At 45.2% G+C, this 25907-nt stretch overlaps 1 protein-coding gene and 1 pseudogene across 7 annotated transcripts; both read left to right on the forward strand.

Moving 5' to 3' along the window:
* Window positions 1-73: 73 nt before the first annotated feature.
* AFMID (arylformamidase) lies at window positions 74-24526 on the forward strand. 7 transcript variants are annotated; one of them, XM_070389176.1, is made up of 13 exons: window positions 74-292; window positions 2129-2219; window positions 3218-3298; window positions 14414-14518; window positions 14600-14648; window positions 15947-16032; window positions 16128-16200; window positions 16387-16484; window positions 16736-16814; window positions 16924-17065; window positions 17284-17388; window positions 17576-17638; window positions 22266-24526. In XM_070389176.1, exons 1-13 carry the CDS (start codon window positions 188-190, stop codon window positions 22296-22298), a joined length of 1110 nt encoding a protein of 369 aa, XP_070245277.1. In that variant the 5' UTR covers window positions 74-187; the 3' UTR covers window positions 22299-24526. The 7 variants fall into 7 exon arrangements, with proteins under 7 accessions (XP_070245277.1, XP_070245279.1, XP_070245278.1 ...); XM_070389178.1 differs by lacking the exon at window positions 3218-3298 and having other exon boundaries at window positions 16110-16200; window positions 22266-24525; XM_070389177.1 differs by lacking the exon at window positions 17576-17638 and having other exon boundaries at window positions 22266-24524.
* On the forward strand, window positions 11246-14382 carry LOC138992068 (uncharacterized; annotated as a pseudogene).
* Window positions 24527-25907: the final 1381 nt, after the last annotated feature.

The raw sequence follows: 25907 nt of genomic DNA on the forward strand, positions 1-25907 counted from the left end.
GTGGGAGGGACCAGAAACGCGCGTACCAGGCTCTGTCCCCGGAAGGTGGGCGTGGCTCCTCCGGGATGGGGCCTGGTCTGTCACCAGAGAGGTGAGCGTAGTTCATCAGGGCCTGGTAGGAGCCCTGCCCACCTGCTATAAAAAGGCTGGGTCGCGCGCACACGCGGTACATGTGGCACTGTGGTACATGTGCGTCTGGTGGTACATGTGCGTCTGGTGGTACAAAGCGGGGATGGACGTCTCCGGTGGAAATCACAGGCACGAGGCTCCCTGGAAGAGGATGTCTAAAGAGGTAGGAGAATCACAGGGAGAGAGGCTGGGGCTAGGAGTGTAGCTCAGACATTACATGAGAGTTAAGAGAAAAGTGTAGAATCATTCCTGTGGGGGCTGTTGGTACAGTGTAGCAGATCCCCAAAGCTTTAGCACTTGGATTTATTTTACTTCTCTCCACAGACAGGCTTTTGCTAGCCTGATTTTAAGGGTAGAATATGGAAGCCCTGGCTATATTAATATTTATAAATATTAACCCCAGAGGAGGTTGGGGCCGAAGTTCCTAACCTTAATCTGAGGTTATGCAATGTGCAGAGAATGTGCCAGACCTGAAGGAAGCAGAAAGGCTGGTATTACTGCAGGATGGTCGTGAGGGTTAGAAACCTCATGTGTGGGGCGCAGTTCTTGATCCGCTAGCCTCCTGTGTTCCCCCTTTGCCTGGCAAGGAAATAAAGCCACTCTTTCTCTCTCCTTCATTAAAAAAGAAAGAAACCACATATGCAAAACACTCCTTATGATTATCATTCAATTTCCGGATTACTTTTCCTGCATTTTAAGCAGCAGTTCTTTCTCAGATCATGGACACATCTAAGAATGTGATGACAGTTATGGATACTGCCCCCAAGAGATTCCATCCTCTGTGTGTGCGTGTGTGTCTCTCTGTCTCTCTCTTGTCTTTCTCTTTTCTCACACAAACCCCTACAATATGAGAGCACTCTCAGAACCCATTGCATTACCATTCTTATAAGTAAATAATAGCAGAAAGGACGATGATAGCAATCACAGAGTGTGCCAGGTAGGGCTGCAAACATCCTATGACCACAGACGGTACAGACCCAAACACCAGTGGCCAAGAGCCCTGTTCGATGGGACGAGGAGGAAACCCACATGTGAGTGCTTAGCTTTACTTCATGTACATGCCTTGTAGCTTTCAGCCTCACCAGGCTAACCGTGCTGAAAGCTATAGGGTGTGCACATGAAGTGAAGTACTGTTGTTTTGCTCATTATACAAATAACGGAACTGACTGTAAGAAAGTCGTCCAGGGTAAAAGAGCCCGCAGGTGTTGAAGCTTGGATGGCACCCAGCCCATCTGACTGTAGAGCCTAAGACCTTTCCGTGAGGCCACCCTTTCTTCAAATTTCCCAGTCCAGCCTTTGCCCATTTTTTGTTTGCTTTCTTTATTTGTTTTGTGGTGGTTGTTGTGTGTCTGAGTGCTTTCTCCAAAACCTGGTTCCTTACGACTTTCTGATTAAGTCTGAACGTCTGAGCTCGACATCCAAGACTCACTCTCCACCCTCCAGCCCCGCTTCCTCTGCGTTTCAGCAATTGAGGCTGGTCAGCATTTCCAATCATCTGACCTTTGATTCCTTCCTCTTCACCTCTGGGTCACTGATTCTGCTGTGACCTTCAGTCAGCTTTATGTCCTGTCAGGGAAGATCAACTTCACGTCACTGTCTCTGCAATGACTACCCCAGCTCTCTAGCGTCCTGTGATCTTTGCTGTAGAAGTGGTGCCCATGGCGGCATTCACTGGGACACCTTTATGGGTCCTCATTTCCCTTTAAGGCTGTTCTGCTGGTTAAAGGCAAGGCACTGCCCTCACTGCAAGTGTCTGACAGCACTTGCAATCTTGTTTCTGTTGTATCTGAAACATCTAGTTAATTAGTGGGGGGACAGTGGGGCCTGGGTTGCCAGGCTGGAGGCTGGAGGAGCTTGAAGGAAGCTAAGGGCATCTATAAGAGATATCAGGGAAGGGGCTTCTCCAGGCAGAGAAGAGCATCCAGGCACGTGGAGGGGCGGGGGCAGGGTCTGCATGGAGGTCAGAGGTCTTACAGAACCTTGTGTCTGTGTTCCACAGGAGCTGGATAACCAGTACTCCCCCAGCAGATGGGTTGTCAGACTGGGAGCAGAGGAGGCCATGAGGACCTATTCACAGATTGGAAACGAAGGTACTGGGGGACCTCTCTGTGGCCGCTTTGGGTGGACTTTAGCATGTGGCAGTGGTTCAAGATGCTGGGGCAGGGAGGAGGAGCCTTATAGCCCCAGCCTCTCCGGACAGTTCCCAAAGTCCAGGCATCTCATCTGCTTGGGGAGCCCTGGCTGCAGGACTGCCAGGGGGAGGGAGGCTCAGAGACTGTGTTCCACATCCCTGCCTGATCAGCCAACCAGCCAGCTATGCCCAGGCCTTAAGGCTACAGTGGCCCAGAGAAGTAGAGTGAAAAAAGGAAGGTCTCCCACACAGCTGCTGAAAGTGGAATGTTGTTGCTATTTACCAAGTCAAAGAAGCTTTTTTTCTTTTTAATGAAATCAGGGCTTGGGAATCTGTAAGCTAGTGAAGTCTCAAGGTTGATTCCCATCTCAGTCCTGGGTCTCCAGAGTGTGTGCTGCCACCTTTTGAGCTGGGCCGGGCAGGCAGGTTCCACAGGGAATGTGTGGGTGAGGAAGCAGCCAGCCCCTCCTGCAAGTCGGAAAATTGGAGGTTGGCAAAGGCACTTTGTTCCAGCAGGCCAGATGGAGCTCCCGGGATCGATGTTCTCTACACCGAGATAACCCAGCTGGAGGGACAGGCTAGTGGGGGTTTATTCCAGCACATTTCAGCATCTTCCCTCTCCTGATAGAGCTGGAGCTGTGTCCTGGGCTCTCCAGAGTTCCCTACCATGCCTAGCTCGGCACCAAATATGTCTCTATAGACTCAGTATATATTTGAGTGCGCAGTGACACCTATGTGAGCAGGTAGCAAACCTGTTTGTCTACCGTAATTGTCTTGAGGGAAAAAAGAGCTGACCCTTTAGAGAAAGGGAGTCTCTCATAAGAAGCAAGGGCTAAGAAGAGACTCTGAGACTCCAAAGTAAGCCCTCGGAGACTGTGTTTAGCCATCTCTCCCGAGAAGCCCTGTGGACAGCTTTACATTTACATCCCACCTCCCTTCCTGTTTTCGATGCTCCAGCTGGCCTAGAGGTGCCGCCAGCGCATCTGCCCCATTTCATTGGTGAAGAAGGTGAGTGTGATGATGGGGCATTCAGGCCAGGTGAGTGAGAAGAGCCATGCATGCAAGGGTTGGAGCCTGTCTCTATTGGAAATGTTGACATTTTGTTCATCATCGACTTCTTTGGCACAAATTTTGATTTTAAAAAATACTGCATTTACATATTATCTGTCTTTGTATTGGTCAGCTCAGGTTGCATAACAAAATGCCACGGGCTGGGTGGCTTAAACAATAGGAATCTCTTTCTCCCAGGGCTGGAGGCTGAGAAGTCCAAGGTCAAGGTGCCAGCTGATTTTGTCCCCTGGTGAGGGTCTCTTCATGGCTTGCAGATAGACCTCTTCCCCCTGCATCCTCACATGGCAGAAAGAAGAGAAAGAAATGCTCACCTTTCTTCTTATAAGGCCACTAATCCCACCACGAGGGCTCCATCCTCATGACCTCAGCTAAACCTAAGTACCTCCCCAAGGCATCACCACATTGTTGTCGTTCAGTCGCTGACTCTTTGCGACTCTGTGAACTGCAGCCTGCCAGGCTCCTCTATCCGTGGGATTTCCTAGGAAAGAATACTGGAGTGGGTGGCCGTGCCCTCCTCCAGGGGATCTTCCCAACTCAGGGATGGAACCCAGGTCTCCCATATTGCAGATGGATTCTTTACCATCTGAGCCACCAGGGAAGCCCATCTGCTACCCTAGTCCCTCCTAAATCCACCTAGTCATTAGGCTGGCCATCTGAGTTTGCAAATTGTCATTATCCAGAGGAAAACAAAAAATCCACATATCCTTATGACAAAAAATGGCTTTGCAAGTTGTAGCTGGATGGGTATTGGAATTAGGATCCTGTCCTCCCATGGATTATATTGCTGATGATACATTTCAAAGAGATCTCCCAAGAACTCCCAAGAACTCCCCTGGTAGTCCGGTGGTTAAGACTTCATCCTCCAATTCAGGGGGTTCATGTTTGATCCCTGGTCAGGGAGCCCACATGCCTCACAGTCAAAAAACAAAAACAGAAAATAGAAACAGTATTGTAAAAAATTCAATAAAAAACTTTAAAAATGGTCCACATCAATAAAAACCCAAAGAGCTCCCAGGTCTTTGAGAAAAACATTCCTAAGTTGTAAAACTGGCAAGAGAATCATTTAGCTTTAAAAAATATTTACATGCATTCCCGAAGGGTTGTAGAGAAAGGATTTATGATGATGTCTCCTAAAAATAAATTCTCCAAGAAAAGGGAGGGAGGTAAACTCTCTTTTCCTTTTTTGCACCAGGAAGGACATTGTTTTTCTTTTGATCTACTCCATCCTAACATCTTCCACCAGTAACTTGCGGTGGGCACTGTTCTCTTCCAATGAGTAGGTCATGTTTATTCTCCCCCAAGACCTGGCCTCTCCCAGGCTAGGTGAACACAGGCAGAGGGAAGTTGGAAGAACTGTGTCCTCTACCAGTAGCTATTAAATTTGTTTAATAAAACTCTCAGTAAAAATGTTTTAGAAGCCGTGGCGACGGAAAGAGATTACAACACTGGGAGGTGCAGAACAACAGGGTTTATCCAGCACCGGCATGAATCGCCTCCAGTGTCTGAGCCCCCGGGCTTTATTCTGGGTATCTTTTATATGCGTGGGCTTCCGGGTCCTAGTGACTTTCCAGCCTACGCAGTTTGGTTGAAGCCATAAGCAGGCCGGTTCACAGAAGCAGAGGTGGTGAGCATCAATAAGCAGGCCACTTTCCAGAAGTGGAAGCAGTGAGCATAGCAGTAAATTTCAGTTCAGTTCAGTCTCTCAGTTGTGTCCGACTCTTTGTGACCCCATGGACTGCAGCATGCCAGGCCTCCCTGTCCATCATCAACTCCTGGAGTTGACTCAAACTCATGTCCATTGAGTCCGTGATGCCATCCAACCATCTCATCCTCTGTTGTCCCTTTCTCCTGCCTTCAATCTTTCCCAGCATCAGGGTCTTTTCAAATGAGTTGCAGTAGACTTAAGCAACTATTTTAGTTTCTTTTTTTTTTCCTCTTCAGAAATGCATTGTTCAGTTCAGTTCAGTTCAGTTCAGTTGCTCAGTCATGTCCGACTCTTTGCGACCCCATGAATCGCAGCACGCCAGGCCTCCCTGTCCATCACCAACTCCCGGAGTTCACTCAAACTAACGTCCATCGAGGCGGTGATGCCATCCAGCCATCTCATCCTCTGTCGTCCCCTTCTCCTCCTGCCCCAAATCCCTCCCAGCATCAGAGTCTTTTCCAATGAGTCAACTCTTCGCATGAGGTGGCCAAAGTACTGGAGTTTCAGCTTCAGCATCATTCCTTCCAAAGAAATCCCAGGGCTGATCTCCTTCAGAATGGATTGGTTGGATCTCCTTGCAGTCCAAGGGACTCTCAAGAGTCTTCTCCAACACCACAGTTTAAAAGCATCAATTCTTCAGCGCTCAGCTTTTTTCACAGTCCAACTCTCACATCCATACATGACCACTGGAAAAACCATAGCCTTGACTAGACGGACCTTTGTTGGCAAAGTAATATCTCTGCTTTTGAATATGCTATCTAGGTTGGTCATAACTTTCCTTCCAAGGAGTAATTTCATGGCTGCAATCACCATCTGCAGTGATTTTGGAGCCCCCCAAAATAAAGTCTGACACTGTTTCCACTGTTTCCCCATCTATTTCCCATGAAATGATGGGACCAGATGCCATGATCTTCGTTTTCTGAATGTTGAGCTTTAAGCCAACTTTTTCATTCATCAGGAGGCTTTTTAGTTCCTCTTCACTTTCTGCCATAAGGGTGGTGTCATCTGCATATCTGAGGTTATTGATATTTCTCCCAGCAGTCTTGATTTCAGCTTGTGTTTGTTCCAACCCAGCGTTTCTCATTGTACAAGAAACTAATTTCAAAAATACATTGTACAAGAAACTAAATAAGGTGTGTGTGTAACCAGGCTGGGGGCACATTTCCAAATTCCCTGTCCCTCAAGCCACGCCTCGCCCTAGGAGAGCCAATCACCAGCGAGGTGGGTGGGGGCCTCGTGATTGACAGCTTCTGCAACTGACAGCCTCTCCGAGGGATCCTCCTACTTTTTAAGGCTGAGTTGGCTCTTTTTCCTTTCCACCAGATAAAACCAAAGGGCCCACTTTTGTTTATCTGTGATAGGATACACCTAACTTAAAATGTACCATTTTAACCATTTTACAGTGTACAAGTCAGCGGCATTCAGTACATTCACGTTGTTGTATCATTTCCTCTGTGTGGTTCCAAAACATTTTTCATCACCCTGGAAGGATACCTCCCTACCCGTTAGGCAGGCCCTGGCAACAAATGACTGCTTTCTATCTCTATGTATTTTCCTATTCTGGATGTTTCCTATAAATGGAATCCTACAAGATGTGATCTTTTGTGTCTGGCCGCTTTCCCTTAGCACAAGGTTTTGGAGGTCCGTCCTTGTTATAGCCTGCCCGGGCTTCATTCCTATTTATGGACGAATAATTTTCCGTTGTGTGGATGGACCACGTTTTGTTTATCCATTCATCCACTGATGGACATTTGGGCTATTTCCCCCTTTTGGCGATTGTGAAAAGTGCGGCTGTGAACATTCACGTACAAGTTGTTTGAAAGCCCAAATTTCTTAGTCCTAATTTCAATAGAAACAGCCATTCTGCCAAACTGCATATATTAATATATAAATGTTTACCGACACCTGCGTCATGGGCCAGTAGCAAACATTATGGGGCACCCATTGTTCACAGACCACATTGTAATAGCCCCGCCCTGCACTATCTGAGGCTGGCCATTTTTAGGCAACAATTGTTTTCTGATTACAAAAGGAGCATTTGCTTACTGAAAAGGATTTTGGAAAATAAAGCCATCAATAATTCTGCCACCCATTGTTCACATTGTAATGCGGTTTCTTCTAGTCTCTTTTTATTTTCTCCTGGAAGAAAACGTTCTGTATTAATAGGGTGCAATCCTGGTTTGTTGTGGATTTTTTGTGTGTGTGTTTTTTTTTTTTTGGCTGAGCTGCAGGGCTTGCAGGATCTTAGTTACCTGACCAAGAATTTCACCGCCATGGCGGTGAAATCTACAAGTCCTAACCAATGGACCACAAGGTAGCTCCCTGCAATCTTTTTTTTTTCTTTTGATAGTATGAACAGTGTTAAAAATTCTTTCTAAAAGAGATAGAAAATACTATGTGTAAAATAGATAAGCAACAAGGATATATTATTGTACAGCAGAGGGAAATACAGCCATTATTTTGTAATAACTTTAAATGGACTATAATCTATAAAATGTTGAATCACTGTGTCATATACCTGAAACTAATATAATGTAATAAGTCAACAATAGTTCAGTTAAAAAATTCTAACCCCAAATAATTGAAAATAAGTACTCAAATACATGTACACACATGTTCATAGCAGCATTATTCACAATTGCCAAAAGGTGGGAAAAGTCCAAATTCATCCACAGATGACTGGATAAACAAAGTGTGATATGTCCATGCAATGGAATTATTTTCGGCACAAGAAAGGAATGAACTACTGATGCATACTAGAACATGATGGACACTGAAACACAGTGCTCACTGAAAAAAGGAAGGCACAAAAGGTCACATTTATATGTATGATTATTATTTATATGTACGATTCCATTTATGTGAAGCATCCAGAACAGGGCAATCTGTAGAGACACAAAGCTGTGATTACAGGGGCTGCTTAATGGGTATCCCTCTGAGATGAAAAAAAATGTTTTGTTGTTTAGTCACTAAGTCATGTCTGACTCTTTGTGACCCCATGGACTGTAGTCCACCAGGCTCCTCTGTCCATAGGATTTCTCAGGCAAGAATACTGGAGAGGGTTGCCATTTTCTTCTCCAGGCAATCTTCTGGACCCAGGGATTGAACTCGCATCTCCTGCATTGGCAGGCAGATTCTTTTACCACTGAGCCACCAGGGAACCCCTGAAACAAATGTTCAGGAACTAGATAGAGGTGATGGTTGCAAAGCATTGTGAATGTGCTAAGTGCCACTGAATTGTTCACTTTTTTCTTTTTAATAACACCATCAATTTTGACTTGTTCACTTTAAAATGGTTGGGACTTCTTCGGCAGTCCAGTGGTTAAGATCTCAGGCTTCCACTGCAGGGGCCTCAGTTTGATCCCTGGTTGAGGAACTAAGATCCCGTATGTGGAGAATCAGAAGGAAAGTTGCTTTTTCTCTGACTTTGGACTAAACATGACTGAACCCCAGAAACCCCCACTACCCCACAACCTCCCAGAGCTTCTCCAGCTTGTCCACTCGTCCTGCCAGATACTCCCTCCCTATTTGTGTTCACAGACAGACTTAAAAATCCTGTATTTGACTATTCTTCCCTCCCTCCCACCCCCCCCAGCCCCCAGAAGCCACTGATCTTTTCACTGTTTCCATTGTTTTACTTCTCCCAGAATAGTTGGAATCACACAGTGTGTGGTCTTTTCAGATCTGGCTCATTTCTATAGAACATGTTGCTACCTGACAGTTACAACTGCTTGTCCCCCTCTTTAAGGGGTAAGCCACATATGATTGGGATTTTTTTTTTCCTATTTTATCACTGCAAAATTCCAAAATGGGCACAAGATCGCTGCTTATATAAATATTTGTTTTCTAAGTGAATTAAAAGACTGAGAGGGAAGAGTTCTGAAACTAGATGAGGGGACTTCCCTGATGGTCATGTGGTTAAGGCCCCATGCTTCCAACGCAGGGGGCGCAGGTTCAATCCCTGGTCGGGGAACTACGATCTCACATACTGTGTGACCAGGCCAAAAAAAAAAAAAAAGAGTGTACAGAAAATAAATTAAAAAAAAGGCTGGTGGACCCTAACCACTTCTTAAATTGCTCCCACAGCACCTGATAAACTCTTGATCTTCAGCTTTCTGACACCATCTGATGGGTCTCCCCGCCCCACGCCTGCATTAGTCTCTAGGGATTCTGGCCCCTACCTCTCCTAATTGCTCTCACACAGTGCTCAGTTGGGTCTGGAGACGGGTAGTTTCTCTCTGTCAGAGCTGTGACACTTTGGACTGTAAGCAATAGAAAATGAATTTTTGCTTTCTCAAAAAAGGAAGTTTGTAATTGGGTTTATCCTGGAGCGTCTTGTTGAAGCCCCCCAGTGTCCCTGCCTGTAGATGCAGCACCTGGAGGGCTGGCAGTATTCAGGCTCTGGGGGGAGACAGTGAGTCACCCTAGTCTCTGTCCCTGCACCCAGCTGCCTGCCATCAACCCATCACGCCACTTCCTGGAGAGAGGCAGTTTCTCTGTGTCAGGCTCAGCTGGGTTTTTTAATATCAGAGGGAGACTTTTTTTAACACGTGACAACGAATCTTGACAGCTGCCTGGTTTTAATTGCTCTTCAACTTAGAGCATACGTTTCATTACCTTTTTCTTCGTTTTGGCACAACATAAATCTCATGGGTGCACGTGTACTTCCAGAACTCTTGTGTTAATTAAATCGCTCCCCTTTGCTGAGCCTGCGGTATGAGGAGTTTGTCCAGAACAAACACCTTCACACCTGGAGGGAAGGTGGTTGGCAGACCTCTCAGGGAAGGTGAGCAGGGGAGCTCTGGGGCTTTTTGGAGGGAGTGTGGGGCTGTCATGGACTGAAAAATTCATGTGTTGAAGGGACTTCCCTGGAGGTCCAGTGGTTAAGACTCCAAGCTTCCACTGAAGGGGCAGGGGTTCGACTCCTGGTTGGGGAACTAAGATATGCTGCACAGCACAACCAAAGAAAAGAATAGGAGAAAAAACTGTCTTCCCTTAGAATAATTACTTGGGACTTCCCTGGTGGTTAAGAATCTGCCTTCCAATACAGGCAACGCAGGTTTGCTCCCTGCTTAGAGAACTAAGGTCACATGTGCCGAGGAGCAACTAAGCCTGAGTGCTGCAACTGAGACCTGATGCAGCCAAATAAATAAATAAATATTTAAAAAATAATAATTATTATTATTAAAAACCTCACACGTTGAACTCCTAGCTCCTAGTGGGGCTGTGTTTAGAGAGGGGGCCTCTAAGGAAGAAAAAAGTTAAATGAGGTCAGAAGGATGGAGTCCTGATCCAGTAGGATTGTTTGAAGAGACACAGAGGGTTCGTCTCCCTAGAGAGAGGGAGAGCTGCTCCCAAACCCAAAGAGGCCACGGGAGCCCCCAGCCAGAAAGCCCTCTGCCATCCCGGGGAGGACCCTCGCCAGACACCTCCCCTGCCGGCACCTTGATCCTCCCTTCCAGGGTCTTGTTGTCGAAGCCCCTGAGTGTATGTATGACATTTTGTTAGGGCAGCCCCAGCAACAGACAGGAACCTCAGATCAATGGGATGTGATGTAAGTTACACCTGGCTCACACCTGCAGGGCTGCAGGGAGCCCTGGTGAAAATGGGGGAGAGGTGAGGGGGATCCAGGGTGGTCTCAGTGGGCGCAGGGAGAAAATTCAGGATTCAGGATAAACAGAGAGGGAGCCAAGAGACTTTCCTGATGATCTGGTGAGGTTTGCTTTGGCCTAAAAACTGGCACAACCAGTTAAATAAATTAAGGTGCAGCCATAGGACGGAATAGCAAGTTACCTATTTATTAAAAAAGAAAGAAAAGAATGAGGAAGCTGTCTATGTACTGATTAGGAAAGCTCTCCAAGAAATATTAAGTGAAACAGGCAGAAATGCATTTCATATGCTGCCATTTGGATTTAGGGGAGAGAGATTCCATATCCATGACAGTCACCTTGTCAGGGGTATTTCATGGAAATGGCTGCTGTATATTTTTATAAGCCGATTATTATTTCTTCAAAAGAAAAAGTAAGTAATGGCATCTCACTTAATGCTCAGATAGCTCATAACTTTCACAGGTACCTGCCCGTCAACTTTTCAACACAGTTTACAAAATATGATGACATTCTTAAAAGACATTTCAAGTTAGGGCTTCCCTGGTGGTCCAGTGATTAAGAATCCGCCTCGCTCTTTCCCTTCAGCACCCCATTTAAGATCCTAGTCTCACCATGGGTTGCCGCCCCACCCGGTGTTACTGGTATTGTCAGAACAAACTGAACCCGAAGTCTGACTTCTGCCAAGGTGTCCCTGATGCTAAGATCTGCATCTTTGACCTGGAGCAGAAGAAGGCAGAAGTGGATGGGTTCCCGCTCCGTGGCCACACAGTGTCAGACGAGTGTGAGCAACTCTCCTCCAAAGCCCTGGAGCCTGCCTGGGTTTGTGCCAACAAGTCCGTGGTGAAAACAGGGCAAAGATGGTTTTCACATCCAAGTGGGGCGCCACCCCTTCCCTGTCATCTGCATCAACAAGATGTATCCATCCTCACCAAGCTGCAGAACAAGGAGCATGTGACTGAGGCCCTGCGCAGGGCCAGGTTCAAGTTCCCTGGCCACCAGAAGTGGGAATTTGCCAAAGTTTAATTTGGATAAATTTGAAACATGTAAGCAGAGTAATAGTTCATGCCAGATGGCTGTGGGGCCAACACAGCCTGATAGTGTTCCCTTGGACAAATGGTGGGCCCTGCACCCATGAGAGCCTTGGCGTTGTCTCTTCTTTACTCACGTCCACCAATAAATCCTACTTTCGTGTCAAAGCAAACAAAAAAAGGATCCACCTTGCAATGCCAGGGACACCAGTTCGATCCCTGGTCCTGGAACATCCCACATGCCACGAAGCAACTAAGCCCAAGGACCAGAACTACTTAGGCCACACACCGAAACTGCTGAAGCCCTTGCGTCTAGAGCCTGTGGTCTGCAACAAGAGAAGCCACGGCCCATGCACCGCAGTGAAGGATCTAGAGATCCCTGCAGCATCTAGAGAAAGCCTGTGTGCAGCAAAGAAGGCCCAGCACGGCCAAAAATAAAACAAATAAAAAATATTTTTAAAAATACATTTCAAATTATTATCATAAATGCAATGCCAAATAATAAATAAAAATAAATATTAAAAAACATATCATTAAAAAGCAACATAAAAATAAAAGGTTTATTGTCTTTGCTCTTATATTTAAAGCTGTAGTCTATCTGGAACTGATCTGATATGGTATGAGATAGGAATCGAAAAACTTTTTTTTCCCATTCAATTGACCCAACACTGTGTATTGAAATATTTATTCATTGCATAACTTGTGGGATCTTCGTTCCAGACCAGGGATTGAACTCGAGCTGTCGGCAGTGAAAGCACAGAGTCCTAACCATTGGACTGCTGGGGAATTCCCTACACAATTTTATTTTAAGTGGTTTTGATGTACCCGGTTCTGTTGTACAGAGGTGGGCAAAGCAAAGCCCTTGTTGTCACAGAGCTTATGGTCTAGTGAGGGTGACAGTAAATAAAAATATTTGAAGGATGGATGAATGCTGAGGTCAAAAATAAAGGAGAGAAAGGGGATATACCATAATGTATTTGGCCAGTTTTCTGTTGTAGGTCCCCTGGGCTGTGTCTAAAATGTTTCAGTGTCATAAATAGCATTAGTGTGAGCATCTTTAAAGCAAGTCCTTAAAAATATTTCTGATTACTTCTTATAATAATGGATGGATAAGGTCTTATGCATCAAGGAATATGATTTTCTTGGGCTTTAGTACCTATTTCCAAGTTGCCCCACAGGAAGAACTTACCAGTTTACACTCCCCGGTGCCCAGTGCTGGCGGGAGCTGAGCTGCCCGGGTTTCAGTGATGAAAGTGGGGCCTTTGGGGGACATTGAAAGTCCATGAACATAGAGAGTCCCTTCCTCTTCATGAAAGTGGGGCCCAGCTGGCTGCTCGCTTCTCAAAAGCCAATAAAGAGGCCAGGTTGGTGGGAATGAAAATTTGCTTTATTTTGGATGCCAGCAACTCAGCAGGCGAGGGTAAGGCAGACACCTGTTCAAATGCTGACTTGCCCCCTGGGCAAGAGCTTTTATAGACAGAGAGAGGGAGCTACAGGCAGAAACAGCACAGTCAGCTCTGACAATCATCTTGAAATTGGTCACCAGTGGTCTGACCAGCATCATCTTAATTATTTTAGGTACAGTTAATCTTCAGTTCCACAGTTGGCTTGTTTCCATTTCTCTGAGGCCAGTTCTTACAATTGTGGCAGATTGCATCGTCTGGCTATAGTCTAGTCATCCTGTAGTTAAATTTTTCCACATGGTGCGGGCTTTATCTATAAGACAGCTCAGAATATAATCTATAGCCCTTGAGAAGGAACTAAAAGTCCTTGCCTATGTTTTATGACATTATTATTATTATTTGGTCTTCTTTGACTGTTTTCCTTCGTTTCTGCATTTTCTCACTTCTCTGATTAAACTTATTCTTTGGCTAATGTTCCACAGACAAAAGGCAGCAGATGACATGGGGGACAAGGACCATAGAGTCCTGCTGTGTTTCACTCCCACCTCTACGTCTTCGCCTTTGATATTTAATTTATTTACAGTCCCTTTCCTCCTTTCTCTCAACCCCAGTCCTAAGCCAATTTTCACATCACTCTGACCTCTGCCATCATGGCACTCAATTATGTATTCATAGTGTTTTATAATACTTTTGCCTGGGAAATCCCATGGGCGGAGGAGCCTGGTAGGCTGCAGTCCATGGGGTCACTAAGAGTCGGACATGACTGAGCGGCTTCACTTTCACATTTCACTTTCATGCATTAGAGAAGGCAATAGCAACCCACTCCAGTGTTCTTGCCTGGAGAATCCCAGGAACGGCGGAGCCTGGTGGGCTGGCGTCTGTGAGGTCGCACAGAGTCAGACACGACTGAAGTGACTTAGCAGTAGCAGTGTTTTATTATCTATTTGTTTCAAGTGATTTTATATCTTAGTTTCTAGAAGATTATTTTTTCAAATACTTGGACAAGTTTATACTTCCAGGAGCATGTAGCCAAGGGTAACACTCATAATAAACATGTAATAGAGTAGAGGTAGAAATGGTGCCGGTCAGCTGCCAGCTCACCAGAGACAGACATTGAAGATAGTACTGCCTCCACCCAGATGGGCCAGTCTGATGTCTTTTTAACTATGCATCTGGGGGAATGCTTCAGACCCCAGGCCCAATTACCATATGGACTTGGGGAAGCACTGACCTCTGGAGCCAACTGGTCAACCCAAAGGGGCTTTCGGCAAAATAATAACAGAACGTGCTGCTGCCTGAGGTTGTACTGACAGTGATTTGTCCATTTCTGGAGACAGTCACCAAGAGGGCCCGGGCCACCGGGAGGAGCCTGCTCAATGTCCTCTACGGAGATGGCGATGGAGAGAAATTGGACATCTACCTTCCCGAGGCAGTATCTGAAGGTAACTGGGGGCTGGTGGTTGCCCTCGGATCTCAGCTGGGAGCCCTGCCTTGGCCCACACGCCCTTTGTTTTGTCCTACAGCTATGCCTTTCCTGGTGTTTTTTCACGGAGGATACTGGCAGAGCGGAAGGTGAGCCAGGGAATGTGGATGAATGGAGAAAAGAGGAGATTCGTCTTTGCCTGGCCTCTTCCTTTCCTGGGACTGCTGCAACAACTTACTGCAAACGTGGGGGCTTCCTAGGACAGAAATGTCTTCTCTCACAGTCCTGGAGGCCAGGAGTCTGAAATCAAGGTGTGGGCAGGGCGGCGCTCCCTCCGAAGGCTCCAGCTTCTGGGGCTCCAAGCTTTTCTCACCTTGTGGCTGCATCACTTCAAACTGAGCTTTGATCTTCACATGGTCTTCGTGTGTCTGCATCTCCATCCTTCCTCTCATTTCTGTTACAACATCACCAGTTATTGGGTTTAGGGCCCATCTTAAATCCAGGATGATCCCGTCTCAAGATTCTTAATTATGTCTGCATTGTGTGTGTGCTCAGTCGCTTCAGTCGTGTCTGACTCTTTGTGACCCTATGGACTGTAGCCCACCAGGCTCCTCTGTTCATGGGGTTCTCCAGGCAAGAATACTGGAGTGGGATGCCATGCCCTGCCCCAGGGGATCTTCCTGACCCAGGGATTGAACCCACATATCCTGAGTCTCCTGCATTGCAGGTGGAGTCTTTACCCACTGAACCCCCTGCGAAGCCCATACCTGCATAGACCCTATTGCAAATGAGGTCACATTTACAGGTACCAGGGTTTAGGATTTGGACATGTCTTTTGAGGAAAGACACTGTTGAACCCACTATATTCAGTGAAAAGCATGTTCAGTCTACTCTCCAATCATGGAGAACCACAGTGACTAACCATCCCATTTTGCTCAGAACTGAGTGGTTTCCCGGGGGTTGGGGCCTTTAGCAGTAAAAAAAGAGAGAGTCCCAGGCAAACTGGGATTGGCCCCAGTGGGTACCCTAAGATAAGCAGAGGGGTATTTGGATTTTCACGGACACTGTTGTTCCCTAGGATCATACTAAGGAGTTGCTTATTATAGGATCTACTGCCCTTCAACCACAGCATTTTAATGTTGCACTTATTGCATTTTTACCCTTTGCCTTGTGAGGCTCCCTGCATGTCTGATCTTCAGTTCTCAGAAACAGCATCCGAAGAGAAAGAACATAATTATCTCTATTTCACAGAGGAAGAAACCGGGCTTAGAGATTAAATATAGTCTCTAGGGTGCCACAGCTAGCATGTGATGTGATAAGGACAGAGCCTCACTTCTTCCCTTACCACCCTGGGTCAGAGAGGGGCAGGGCTCTGGGTGGACCAGACACTGAAGCAGTCTAGTGGCCACGTGGCCTCCAGTTGTTATGTCTTTGTCTCCTTCTGCAGCAAGGACACATCAGCCTTCATGGTCAACCCACTGACAGCACAGGGAGTGGCCGTGGTGATAGTGGCTTATGACATTGCCCCCAAAGGTAATGAGGGTGGTCTTGCAGGTACAAGGGCCACTGGGATTTGGAGGGGAGAGAGCCCCTGATGGAGCCCGACACAGCTCCTGCTCTCTGCACAGGCACCCTGGACCAGATGGTAGACCAGGTGACCCAGAGCATCGTGTTTGTCCAGAAGCAGTATCCAGGCAACCAGTGGGTACCACTGCAAATTTTCCTTTTGTCAGACTGGGTGGGAGGACAGTGGATTCATCTCCTTGGATGCAGCCCAGCCATCCCTTCTGGCTTTGGAGCAGAAGGCAAATGGGATCCCCTCGATACTGGGCTGTTGCTTTGATTACACTGAAGGCAAACCCTGCTCTCTGCTCTGACCCACTGAAGGGGAATTTACCTGTGTGGACACTCTGCTGGGGCCCACCTCGCTGCCATGATGCTCCTGGCCGACTGGACCAAGCATGGAGTCACGCCCAACCTCAAAGGTTTCCACGGAGAATGAGTCTGACTAGGCAGCCTTCACCCTGCCCTGATGGGCCTGAGGGTCTATACCAGTTGCTTGAAATCTCAACAGCTGTGAGTGGCTTGACCTGGGGGCTTTGGGCCCAGGGAGCAGGGCCTGCTTTGCTTCTTCTCTGCCGCTTCCCTTGTCTTGCCCCTCTGACCCTGGAGGCAGGTTGGCCCCATCTTGCCCCATCCAGCAGCCTGGCTCAGTGACTGTTCTCTACCTTCACAGGCTTCTTCCTGCTGAGTGGAGTCTACGACCTGGAGCCCATCATGCACACCTCTGAGAATGCCCCCCTCCTCCCAGCCCTGTAAGTCACTTGTCCCCTCATCCCCCTCAGCTGGCCTGCAGCCAGTGAGGAGGGCCGGAGGTGCAGCAAATGCTTTCCTCTGTCCTGACCACACCTACCCCCACACCAGGGAGGATGCTCAGAGGAACAGCCCGCTGTGGCAGCTGGAGACGGCCCCCACCCAGCCCGCGGATCCAGCCTGCCGCATCCTGGTGACTGTGGGCCAACACGACAGCCCGGAATTCCACCGACAGTCCAGGGAGTTTTATCAGGTACCCCGGGCACCCCTCTTTTGGCTTGAGGTTGAGGGTCGTCCAATCTTATTATTTTCCTGTTTATTTCACCCAAATGGACCCTATGATACCAGTCATTTCTTCAACAGATACTTAGTGAGCAGCTGGTAAGCAGGTGCGAGAGCCCTTCTCCAGCTCCGCCCGCCCTCCCGGCCAACGAGCCTCGTGTTTCCTCTTCCCTCATTTCTCTTACACAGACATTGTGCCAAGGAGGGTGGAAAGCCTCCTTCGAAGAGCTCCACGATATGGACCACTTTGAAATCCTTTGGAACCTAACCCAGGAGGACTACGTGCTCACCCAGGTAGGGTGCATCCCTTCACTGTGACAGAATGTGTCTTGCCACAGCCCTTACACGTGAGGCAGGGTGGGCAGGCAGATGGTACAGGGAGTCCCCTTGCTGGTTCTTTGGCATCCTGGCATCCAAGGGACCTGACGATAAGGATGGAGGGCCACTCTTGCTTCCTGAACTTCACCTCCCTCTGAAACAGCCCCAGGTGATCTGCAGAGGCTGGTCCTGGGCACACCAATGGGATCTTCATGGGGCCAGGCAGGTATGAAAAGTATTAGCTTGCTTGTGTGTAAGCACAGACACAACACCAGCTCCATGGGGATAGGTTGGATGGATTTGACCACATGAATGTTTAGTACAAATTTAATGTGGTGAACCCTTTTAAAAGTGTAAGGATAATAATAAAAAAAGTCTGAGGATAAAAAGGAACTCTCCTACACTGTTGATGGAATGTAAATTGGCGCAGCCACTATGGAGAACCACATGGAGGTTCCTTAAAAAACTAAAATTAGAGTTACCATATGATCCAGCAATGCAACGATTCCACTCCTGACTTATGTCCAGGACTGGAATTTTTGTTTTGTCCAGAAAAGACAAAACTCTAATTCGAAAAGATACACGCACCCCAGTGTTCATAGAAGCACTATTTATAATAGCTTAAATGTCCACCCATAGATGAATGGATAAAGAAGATGTGTTTTATACAAACACACACAAACACTGGAATTTTACTCAGCCATAAAAGGAATGATATAATGCCTTTTGCAGCAATATAAATGGACCTAGAGATTATTATACTAAGTGAGGCCAAAGACACGTATCATCTGATTTCACTTATATGTGGAATCTTAAAAACAATACAGGTGAATTTATTTACAAGGCCAAAATAACTCACAGACAAGAAAGCAAACTTGCAGTTACCGAAAGGGAAGGAGGGGGATAAATTAGGAATTCGGAATTAACAGACATGTAAAATAAACAGCAAGGACCTACTACCATATAGCAGAGGGAACTATAGCAGAGGGAACTATATTCAGTATTTTGTAATAACCTATAACGGAAAAGAACTTGAAAAAGAGTAAAGTTATATATATATATAACTTAATCACTTTGCTATATACCTGAAACATTATAAATCACCTATACTTCAATTTAAAAAATTATTTTAAAAAATCAATGGATAGATTGGGGAAAATATTTTCCATGGACCCAGAAAATATACAGTTACTACTTTCTCTTTTCTTTTTCTCAGAAAGTGGGTACCTGATTAGCCGTACTTTTTTTTTTTAATATTTACTTTTTCCCTCCAGTTTCATCGAGTTAAAATTGACACACAGAGCTGTGTAAGTTTAAGGTGTACAGTATAGTGATTTGACTTACAAACATCATGAAATGAACCATGGTAGTTTTAGTGAACATCTACCATCTCATAGATGCAAAAGAAAAGAAAAAGAAAAATTTTCCCTTGTAATGAGAATTCTTAGGATTTATTCTCTTAACAGCTTTCATATATAACATACAGCAGTGTTAATTAAATTGATCACACTGTACATCATATCCCTAGTGCTTATTTATCTTATAATTTATCTTATAACTGAAGGTTTGTACCTTTCACCACCTTCCTCCAATTCCCCCTCCCTCCAGCCCTGATTAGCTGCCACCACAATAGGACTTTGATAGCATTCAGACTTTTGGTTTTGTTTGGTTTGGTTTGGCTGCTTCGGGATCTTAGTTCCCCAACCAGTGATTGAACCCTGGCCCTCCGAAGTGAAAGTCCAGAGTCCTAACCACTGGACTGCCAGAGAACTCCCCATAGCATTCAGTTTTAATTAACATAGTTAATATCCTTACCACACAAAGAGTACTTTCAAATCAGTTGCGGTTTAGTCGCCAAGTCATGTCCAGCTCTTTTGCAACCCCTTAAACTGTAGCCCACCGGCTTCTCTGTCCATGGGATTTCCCAGGCAAAAATACTGAAGTGGGTGGCCATTTTCCTTCTCCAGGAGACCTTCCCTACCCAGGAATCGAACCCATGTCTCCTGCATTAGCAGGTGGATTCTTTACCACTGAGCCACCAGGGAAGTCCTTCAAATCAATAAAATGGTTCTTTTTCTTTTTTGAACTGAAATTAGGTGATTTGCAATAGTATGTGTAACACAGTGATACAATATTTCTATATAGCTTAATCTCCATTGAAAGTTATAAAAATTGGCTATATTTCATGCAGTGTACAATATAACCTTGTAGCTTATTTATTTTATATATAGTAGTTTGTACCTCTTATTAAGTGTAATAAGAGCAGGTCTTATTCCTCTTTAAGAACAGAAATAAATAGAAAAAATGGACAAAGAGTTAGTGATAATTAAAAAATAAATATAGATGGCCAGTGGAATGGTGGAAGGTTAAAATGCACTATTGATCACAGGGCTTCCCTTGTGGCTCAGCTGGTAAAGAATCTACCTGCAAAGCGGGAGACCTGGGTCCAATCCCTGGGTTGGAAAGATCCCCTGGAGAAGGAAAAGGCTACCCACTCCAGTATTCTGGCCTGGAGAATTCCATGGACTGTATGTATAGTCCATGGGGTTGAAAAGAGTCAGACACAACTGAGCGACTTTGACTTTCACTTCACATTGATCATAGAAATGTGACTGAAAATGAGTCCTCTCCCACCTCTCGATGGAAATGTTCTAGTATGATTATGTCCAGTGCTGATGAGAATGTGGTGAAGTGGGGGAGGCTTCCTTGGTCCTTCTGGTGGAAACACATGTTGACTTGATGTTTCTGGGGTACAGCTTGGCAAAATGGATGCAAGTCTGCTGACCCAGTAATTCTGATGCTTGGAATTTGTTTTCAGGATAATCAGAGAAACACTGAAAAATAGTCTCTACAGCTTTATTAATGTTCAAAACTTGGAAACAACCTAAATATCTAATGAGGTTAATTGCTGATATAATCAGGTAATAGATTGAAGTTTGTGAAAATTTCTTAGGATATATTAAATTGATTCAAAAGTAAGAGCAAAAACACAAAACATAACTAACCTAGCATCTCCCTAGTTTCATGATACTTATACAGCCAGACCCTTCAGTTCAGTTCAGTCGCTCAGTCATGTCCAACTCTTTGCGACCCCATGAATCGCAGCACGCCAGGCCTCCCTGTATATCACCATCTCCCGGAGTTCACTCAAACTCATGTCCATCAAGTCGGTGATGCCATCCAGCCATCTCATCCTCTGTTGTCCCCTTTTCCTCCAACTCCCGGAATTCACTCAAACTAACGTCCATCAAGTCAGTGATGCCATCCAGCCATCTTATTCTCTGTCATCCCCTTCTCCTTCTGCCCCCAATCCCTCCCAACATCAGAGTCTTTTCCAATGAGTCAACTCTTCGCATGAGGTGGCCAAAGTACTGGAGTTTCAGCTTTAGCAACATTCCTTCCAAAGAACACCCAGGACTGATCTCCTTCAGAATGGACCGGTTGGATCTCCTTGCAGTCCAAGGGACTCTCAAGAGTCTTCTCCAACACCACAGTTCAAAAGCATCAATTCTTCGGCGCACAGCCTTCTTCACAGTTGGTCTGTGAAGACATATGTATGTATGCATCCATACATCCATACATGACCACTGGAAAAACCATAGCCTTGACTAGACAGACCTTTGTTGGCAAAGTAATGTCTCTGCTTTTCAATATGCTATCTAGGTTGGTTATAACTTTTCTTCCAAGGAGTAAGCATCTTTTAATTTCATGGTTGCAGTCACCATCTGCAGTAATTTTGGAGCCCTTAGAGGCATGTATATGCATCTGAAAAAACCATTTACCAGTGGTATCGCAAGTGCTTTTAAAAAAAAATTGATTTCCATATTTTCTACCGTGAACATGTGTTACTTTTTAAAATGAATACTCCTTGTTTAATTAATTTAATTTATTTATTTTGCCGTGCTATGTAGCATGTGGAATCTTAGTTCCCCAGCCAGGGATCAAACACCATGCTCCCTGCATTGGAAGCATGGAGTCTGAGCCACTGGACCACCAGGGACACATCCCTTGTATTACTTTTTTAACTGAGGAAAAAACCAAGCATTCATAAATGTGTATACATATGCGCTTGGATGGGTCTGACTAGGGGATCTTCCAAACCCGGGATCTTCCAAACCCAGTGATCCAACATGCATTGCCTGCATTGGCAGGCAGGTTGTTTAACACTGAGCCACCTTAGCCATAAATGACATCTGTTTTTTAAAAACCTAATAAATATTTTAGATTTGGGAAGCCATATGGTCTCTGACAAAACTACCCAACTCTTGCCATTGCTACTCAAAAGCTGCCTCGTGGGCTTCCCTGGTGGCTCAGTGGTAGGGAATCTGCCTGCCAATGCAGGAGACTTAGGAGATCCAGGTTGGATCCCTGGGTTAGGAAGATCCCCTGGAGGAGGAAATGCCAACCCGCTCCAGTATTCTTGACTGGAGAATCCCATGGAGGAGCCTGGCGGGCTACAGTCCACAGGGTCACAAAGAGTCAGACACAACTGAAGCTACTTAGCACACACATGCTCCAATAAAACTATTTATGGATGCAGAAATTTGAATGTTATGTAATTTTTACATGTCACAAAAAATATCCTTGTTTCGATTCTTTTCCCCAACCGTTTAAAAACATCAAGCCATTCTTAGCTCATGGTTCATACAGAAACAGGCAGTGAGCTGAGGCGGAGGGAAGTGTATGTTTGGTTCATGGAAACATTTCAAATGAGAGATGGAAAGGAGCTCATTTAAGTTACATTTCTGTGACCACAAAGGCAGCCTGTTTCTTTAATCAAATTCCTTCCCAAGAGATCCTCCCAAGAGCCTCTCCAACTCCAGAGCTATTGTATTTTTTCCTTTCTGCTGCAGATTATTTTGAAAACAATCTTCCAGGAGTCCTGATGACACCTGAACCCTGCCACCGCCAGCGTGTATCCCGACTGGGAAGCTTTTCTGGGAGCCCCCCTGCTTCCCTCTCCTGCTGGCCTCAGCTCTACCTGACCCCGGAGCGCCTCTGTTTGTTCACACGTCCCCTGACCCCGCCCTGCCCCGCGCCCCCCGGCCAGAATCAATTCTTCATGCTGCTCTGAAGCTGAGTACAGATCTCCATGGCCCTCCCCCCGCCTAGATCAGGTGGGCTCAGGGAAGGTCTGGCCCAGGTCCACGCCGTGTGTGTCACCCAGAGCACCCCTCCGGCTGAGAAGGTGAAGAAGAAATGACAACTTGCAGCCAACGTGAAGAGAAAGAGCTCTCTAAACCAGTTTTTGTTCCTTTTTTTGTTTTTGTTTTGCCAAACCACACGGCATGTGGGATCTCAGACCCCAGACCTGGGATTGAACCACAAAAGCCCCTGCACTGGGAGTGTGGAGTCTTAACCACTGGACCGCCCAGTGGTTAAGGGAAGTCCCTGTCCCTTTTATTTATTGATTTTGCTCCACTTTTTCATGTCTGCTCGGTCCTGGGCTCCACCTGACGTCTGGCTTCATCCCAGAAAGCCCTGGGATGTTATCTTTGGAACTAACACTTTGACCAAATTAGCCCTTGTGGCTCAGTGGTAAAGAATCTGCCTGCCAATGCAGGAGACGTGGGTTTGATCCCTGATCCAGGAAGATTCCACATACTGTGGAAAAGCTAAGCCCGTGCTCCATAGCTATCGAGCCTGTGCTCTGGAGCCTGGGAGCCACAGCTACTGAGCTCATGTGCTGCAGCTCCTGAAGCCTGCACAGTGTAGAGCCTGTGCTCCACAAGAGGCCACTGCAGTGAGAGGCCCTCGTGCCCCAACTGGAGAGTAGCCCCTGCTTCCCACCACTAGAGAAAAGCCCGCACTGCCATGAAGACCCAGCAGAGCCAAAAATAAATAAATAAATAAAATAAAAACCCAAATAAGCTACAAGGATTTGTTGTACAGCACAGGGAAAATAGCCGATACAACTGTATATGGAGTATAATGTTTAAAAATTGTAAATCACTTTGTATACATGAAAGTTAATTTATATAATATTGTCAATCAGCCATGCCTCAAGAAAATCTCAAAAAATGGCTCAGATTAAAAAATATATACATATATGTGTATATGAGTGTGTTATGTGTGTGTGTGTTAGAGAGAGAAAGGAAGAGAATGAGAATGATAATACACATCTGCAAAATGTAAACAATATCTGAGTAAAGGGTACATGATTATTCCTTGTACTATTATTGCAACTTTAAAATGATATAAATAAAAGTCACCAAAAAGTGGAATTTCCCTGGCGGTCCAGAGTCTAAGACTCCACACTCCCAGTTCAGGGGGCCCAGGTTCGATCCCTGGTCAGGGAACTAGATCCTACAAGACAGAACTAAAAGATCTACACGCCACAGCTAAGACCTGGCACAACCAAATACATAAGCAAAATAAATATTTAAAAAAATTCAGATGTTAAAAAATGGACCCCAGACATAGGAGGTCAAAGGCTCAAAATGGTAGAACCTGGTTTTAATAAAATTTGATACAGCCAAAAGCTAATCCATGAATTTAAAATTTTGTTACAAAATCCTACAGAAATTGTTAATAAAGTTTCAGTTGGGGAAGATGAAAGAAAATGTTCTGGGGGTGGATGGTGGTGATGGTTGCATGGCAAAGTGAATGTACTTAATGCCACTGAGCTGTACGCTTAAAAATGGTTGAAATGGTGGCGATTGTTTTGTAATGAGTTAGAACATTAAATCAATATGTTGTACAGCTGGAACAAGCATACAGTTGTAGGTCAGTTATACTTCAATTTAAAAAAATGGCTAAAACTAAATTTTATACTATGTATATTTTACCATATATAATTGTGTGTGTGTATATATCAGATCAGATCAGATCAGTCGCTCAGTCGTGTCTGACTCTTTGCAATCCCATGTGTGTATATATATATATATAATAGAATGATAGAGGGAAAAAATGCAGATATTCTGAATTCTTCTACTTAATTATACCTCTTTCAGTAGGCATAGAAATGAAAAGTAACCAAAACCCAAAATGTTGAGATTTCTCTGTATATGCAATATCACATACAGCAACTTTGCTATTTACATCTTATTCATGTTATATATGTTACTCTTATTGTGATAAAAATACAAGTAATAATTTTTTTAAAAAACCTTATAGAAAAGACTAAGCAGCTGAAGTTTTCAGTAAAATAAAATTTTAAATGGAAAATAGTTGGAACATGTTGGTGCTAAATAGAAAATGAATCACAGAAATACATTGACTTGATGGTGTTTGTCCAGAAGATGTATATTTTTATTTATTTTTAAAATTGTATATATTTTTTGGCTACACCACGCAGTTTGTGGGATTTTAGTTTCTCAAACAGACTAAACCTGTGCTCTTTACAGTGAAAGTGCCAAGTCTTAACCACTGAACTGCCAGGGAATTCTCTGTAAGATATATATTTTTAAACAGATGCCATCAATATTGGTAGAACTCTGATTAAAATAGGCAGGATGAAAAAGGCAGACAAGATTGCAAAGCAAACCGTGTCACACTCTGATGACTGAGAGGGCAAGTTGGCTGTAATGAAAAATGCTGAAGGCACATACACACTGCCGGAAATCTTGCTTGCTGATGTTTATGCTCCAGGCATATTTGGATGTGTGTGTGTCTGTTGGCGGCAGTATCAATACAATTCATAATAGCAACAACAACAAAACTGGAGCTACCCAATGGGAAACTGGCTGGTTGGAATTAGAGTAGATCAGTAGACCATCTAATATACACCACGCAGATTCTACAAAACGTTAGATAGTTGCAATCTCTGGGTGCTGATAAAGCTGAGATGTGCTGTTACCTGAAAAGACAGGACACCAACTGGTACACACACACACACACCACCCCTAGAAGTACATGTAGAAACTGCTGAAAAGTTTCCTTCTGCTAGAGGTCTTGGGGGAGAGAAAGACTTCCTATTGTGAAGGAGGAAACAGACAGAGCTGGACTCCATCTTAGGCCAGGCTGCGAACATTAGGCTACACGCATGGTCACCCTCCCAATGGACTCTGAACTTTGTGCCCGGTGTCTATAGAAATGGCATACCAATGGAAAACCAGACCCCCCAATAAAAGAGCCTCAGGACTTGGATTCTCCATTGCCTAAAAGAATATGCTAATTATCTCTGTAACAGAACAAAGTGGTAAATCCCATTATGTTTATCGGGATATGATCACAGGCCTATTGATAAATATCCACTGTTTATCTAGTCTTGTGGCACATGAATCATGGGTTAACTTTGATCGTATCTCTCTTTACCTTGTCCAGACTAGTTTCAAGGAATTTGGGGAGGTGGGTTTGAGCAAGTACACTCAGGGTATATAAGGTTTTCACAAAAACTGGTCAGGGTCCTTGGCTAAGAGGAGACTCTGCCTTGGGCCTGCCGGTGCAGTAACCTGCACTCCACTATCTGCATTGTCCTTCTGAGGGAGTTTGTTTCCCAGAACGCGTGGCTGCAACAATTGCATGGTTTTTGCTTTTACAGCATTGATGTGTCA

The sequence above is a fragment of the Bos mutus genome, chromosome 19 (genome assembly GCF_027580195.1).
Source record: "Bos mutus isolate GX-2022 chromosome 19, NWIPB_WYAK_1.1, whole genome shotgun sequence".
NCBI lineage: Eukaryota > Metazoa > Chordata > Mammalia > Artiodactyla > Bovidae > Bos > Bos mutus.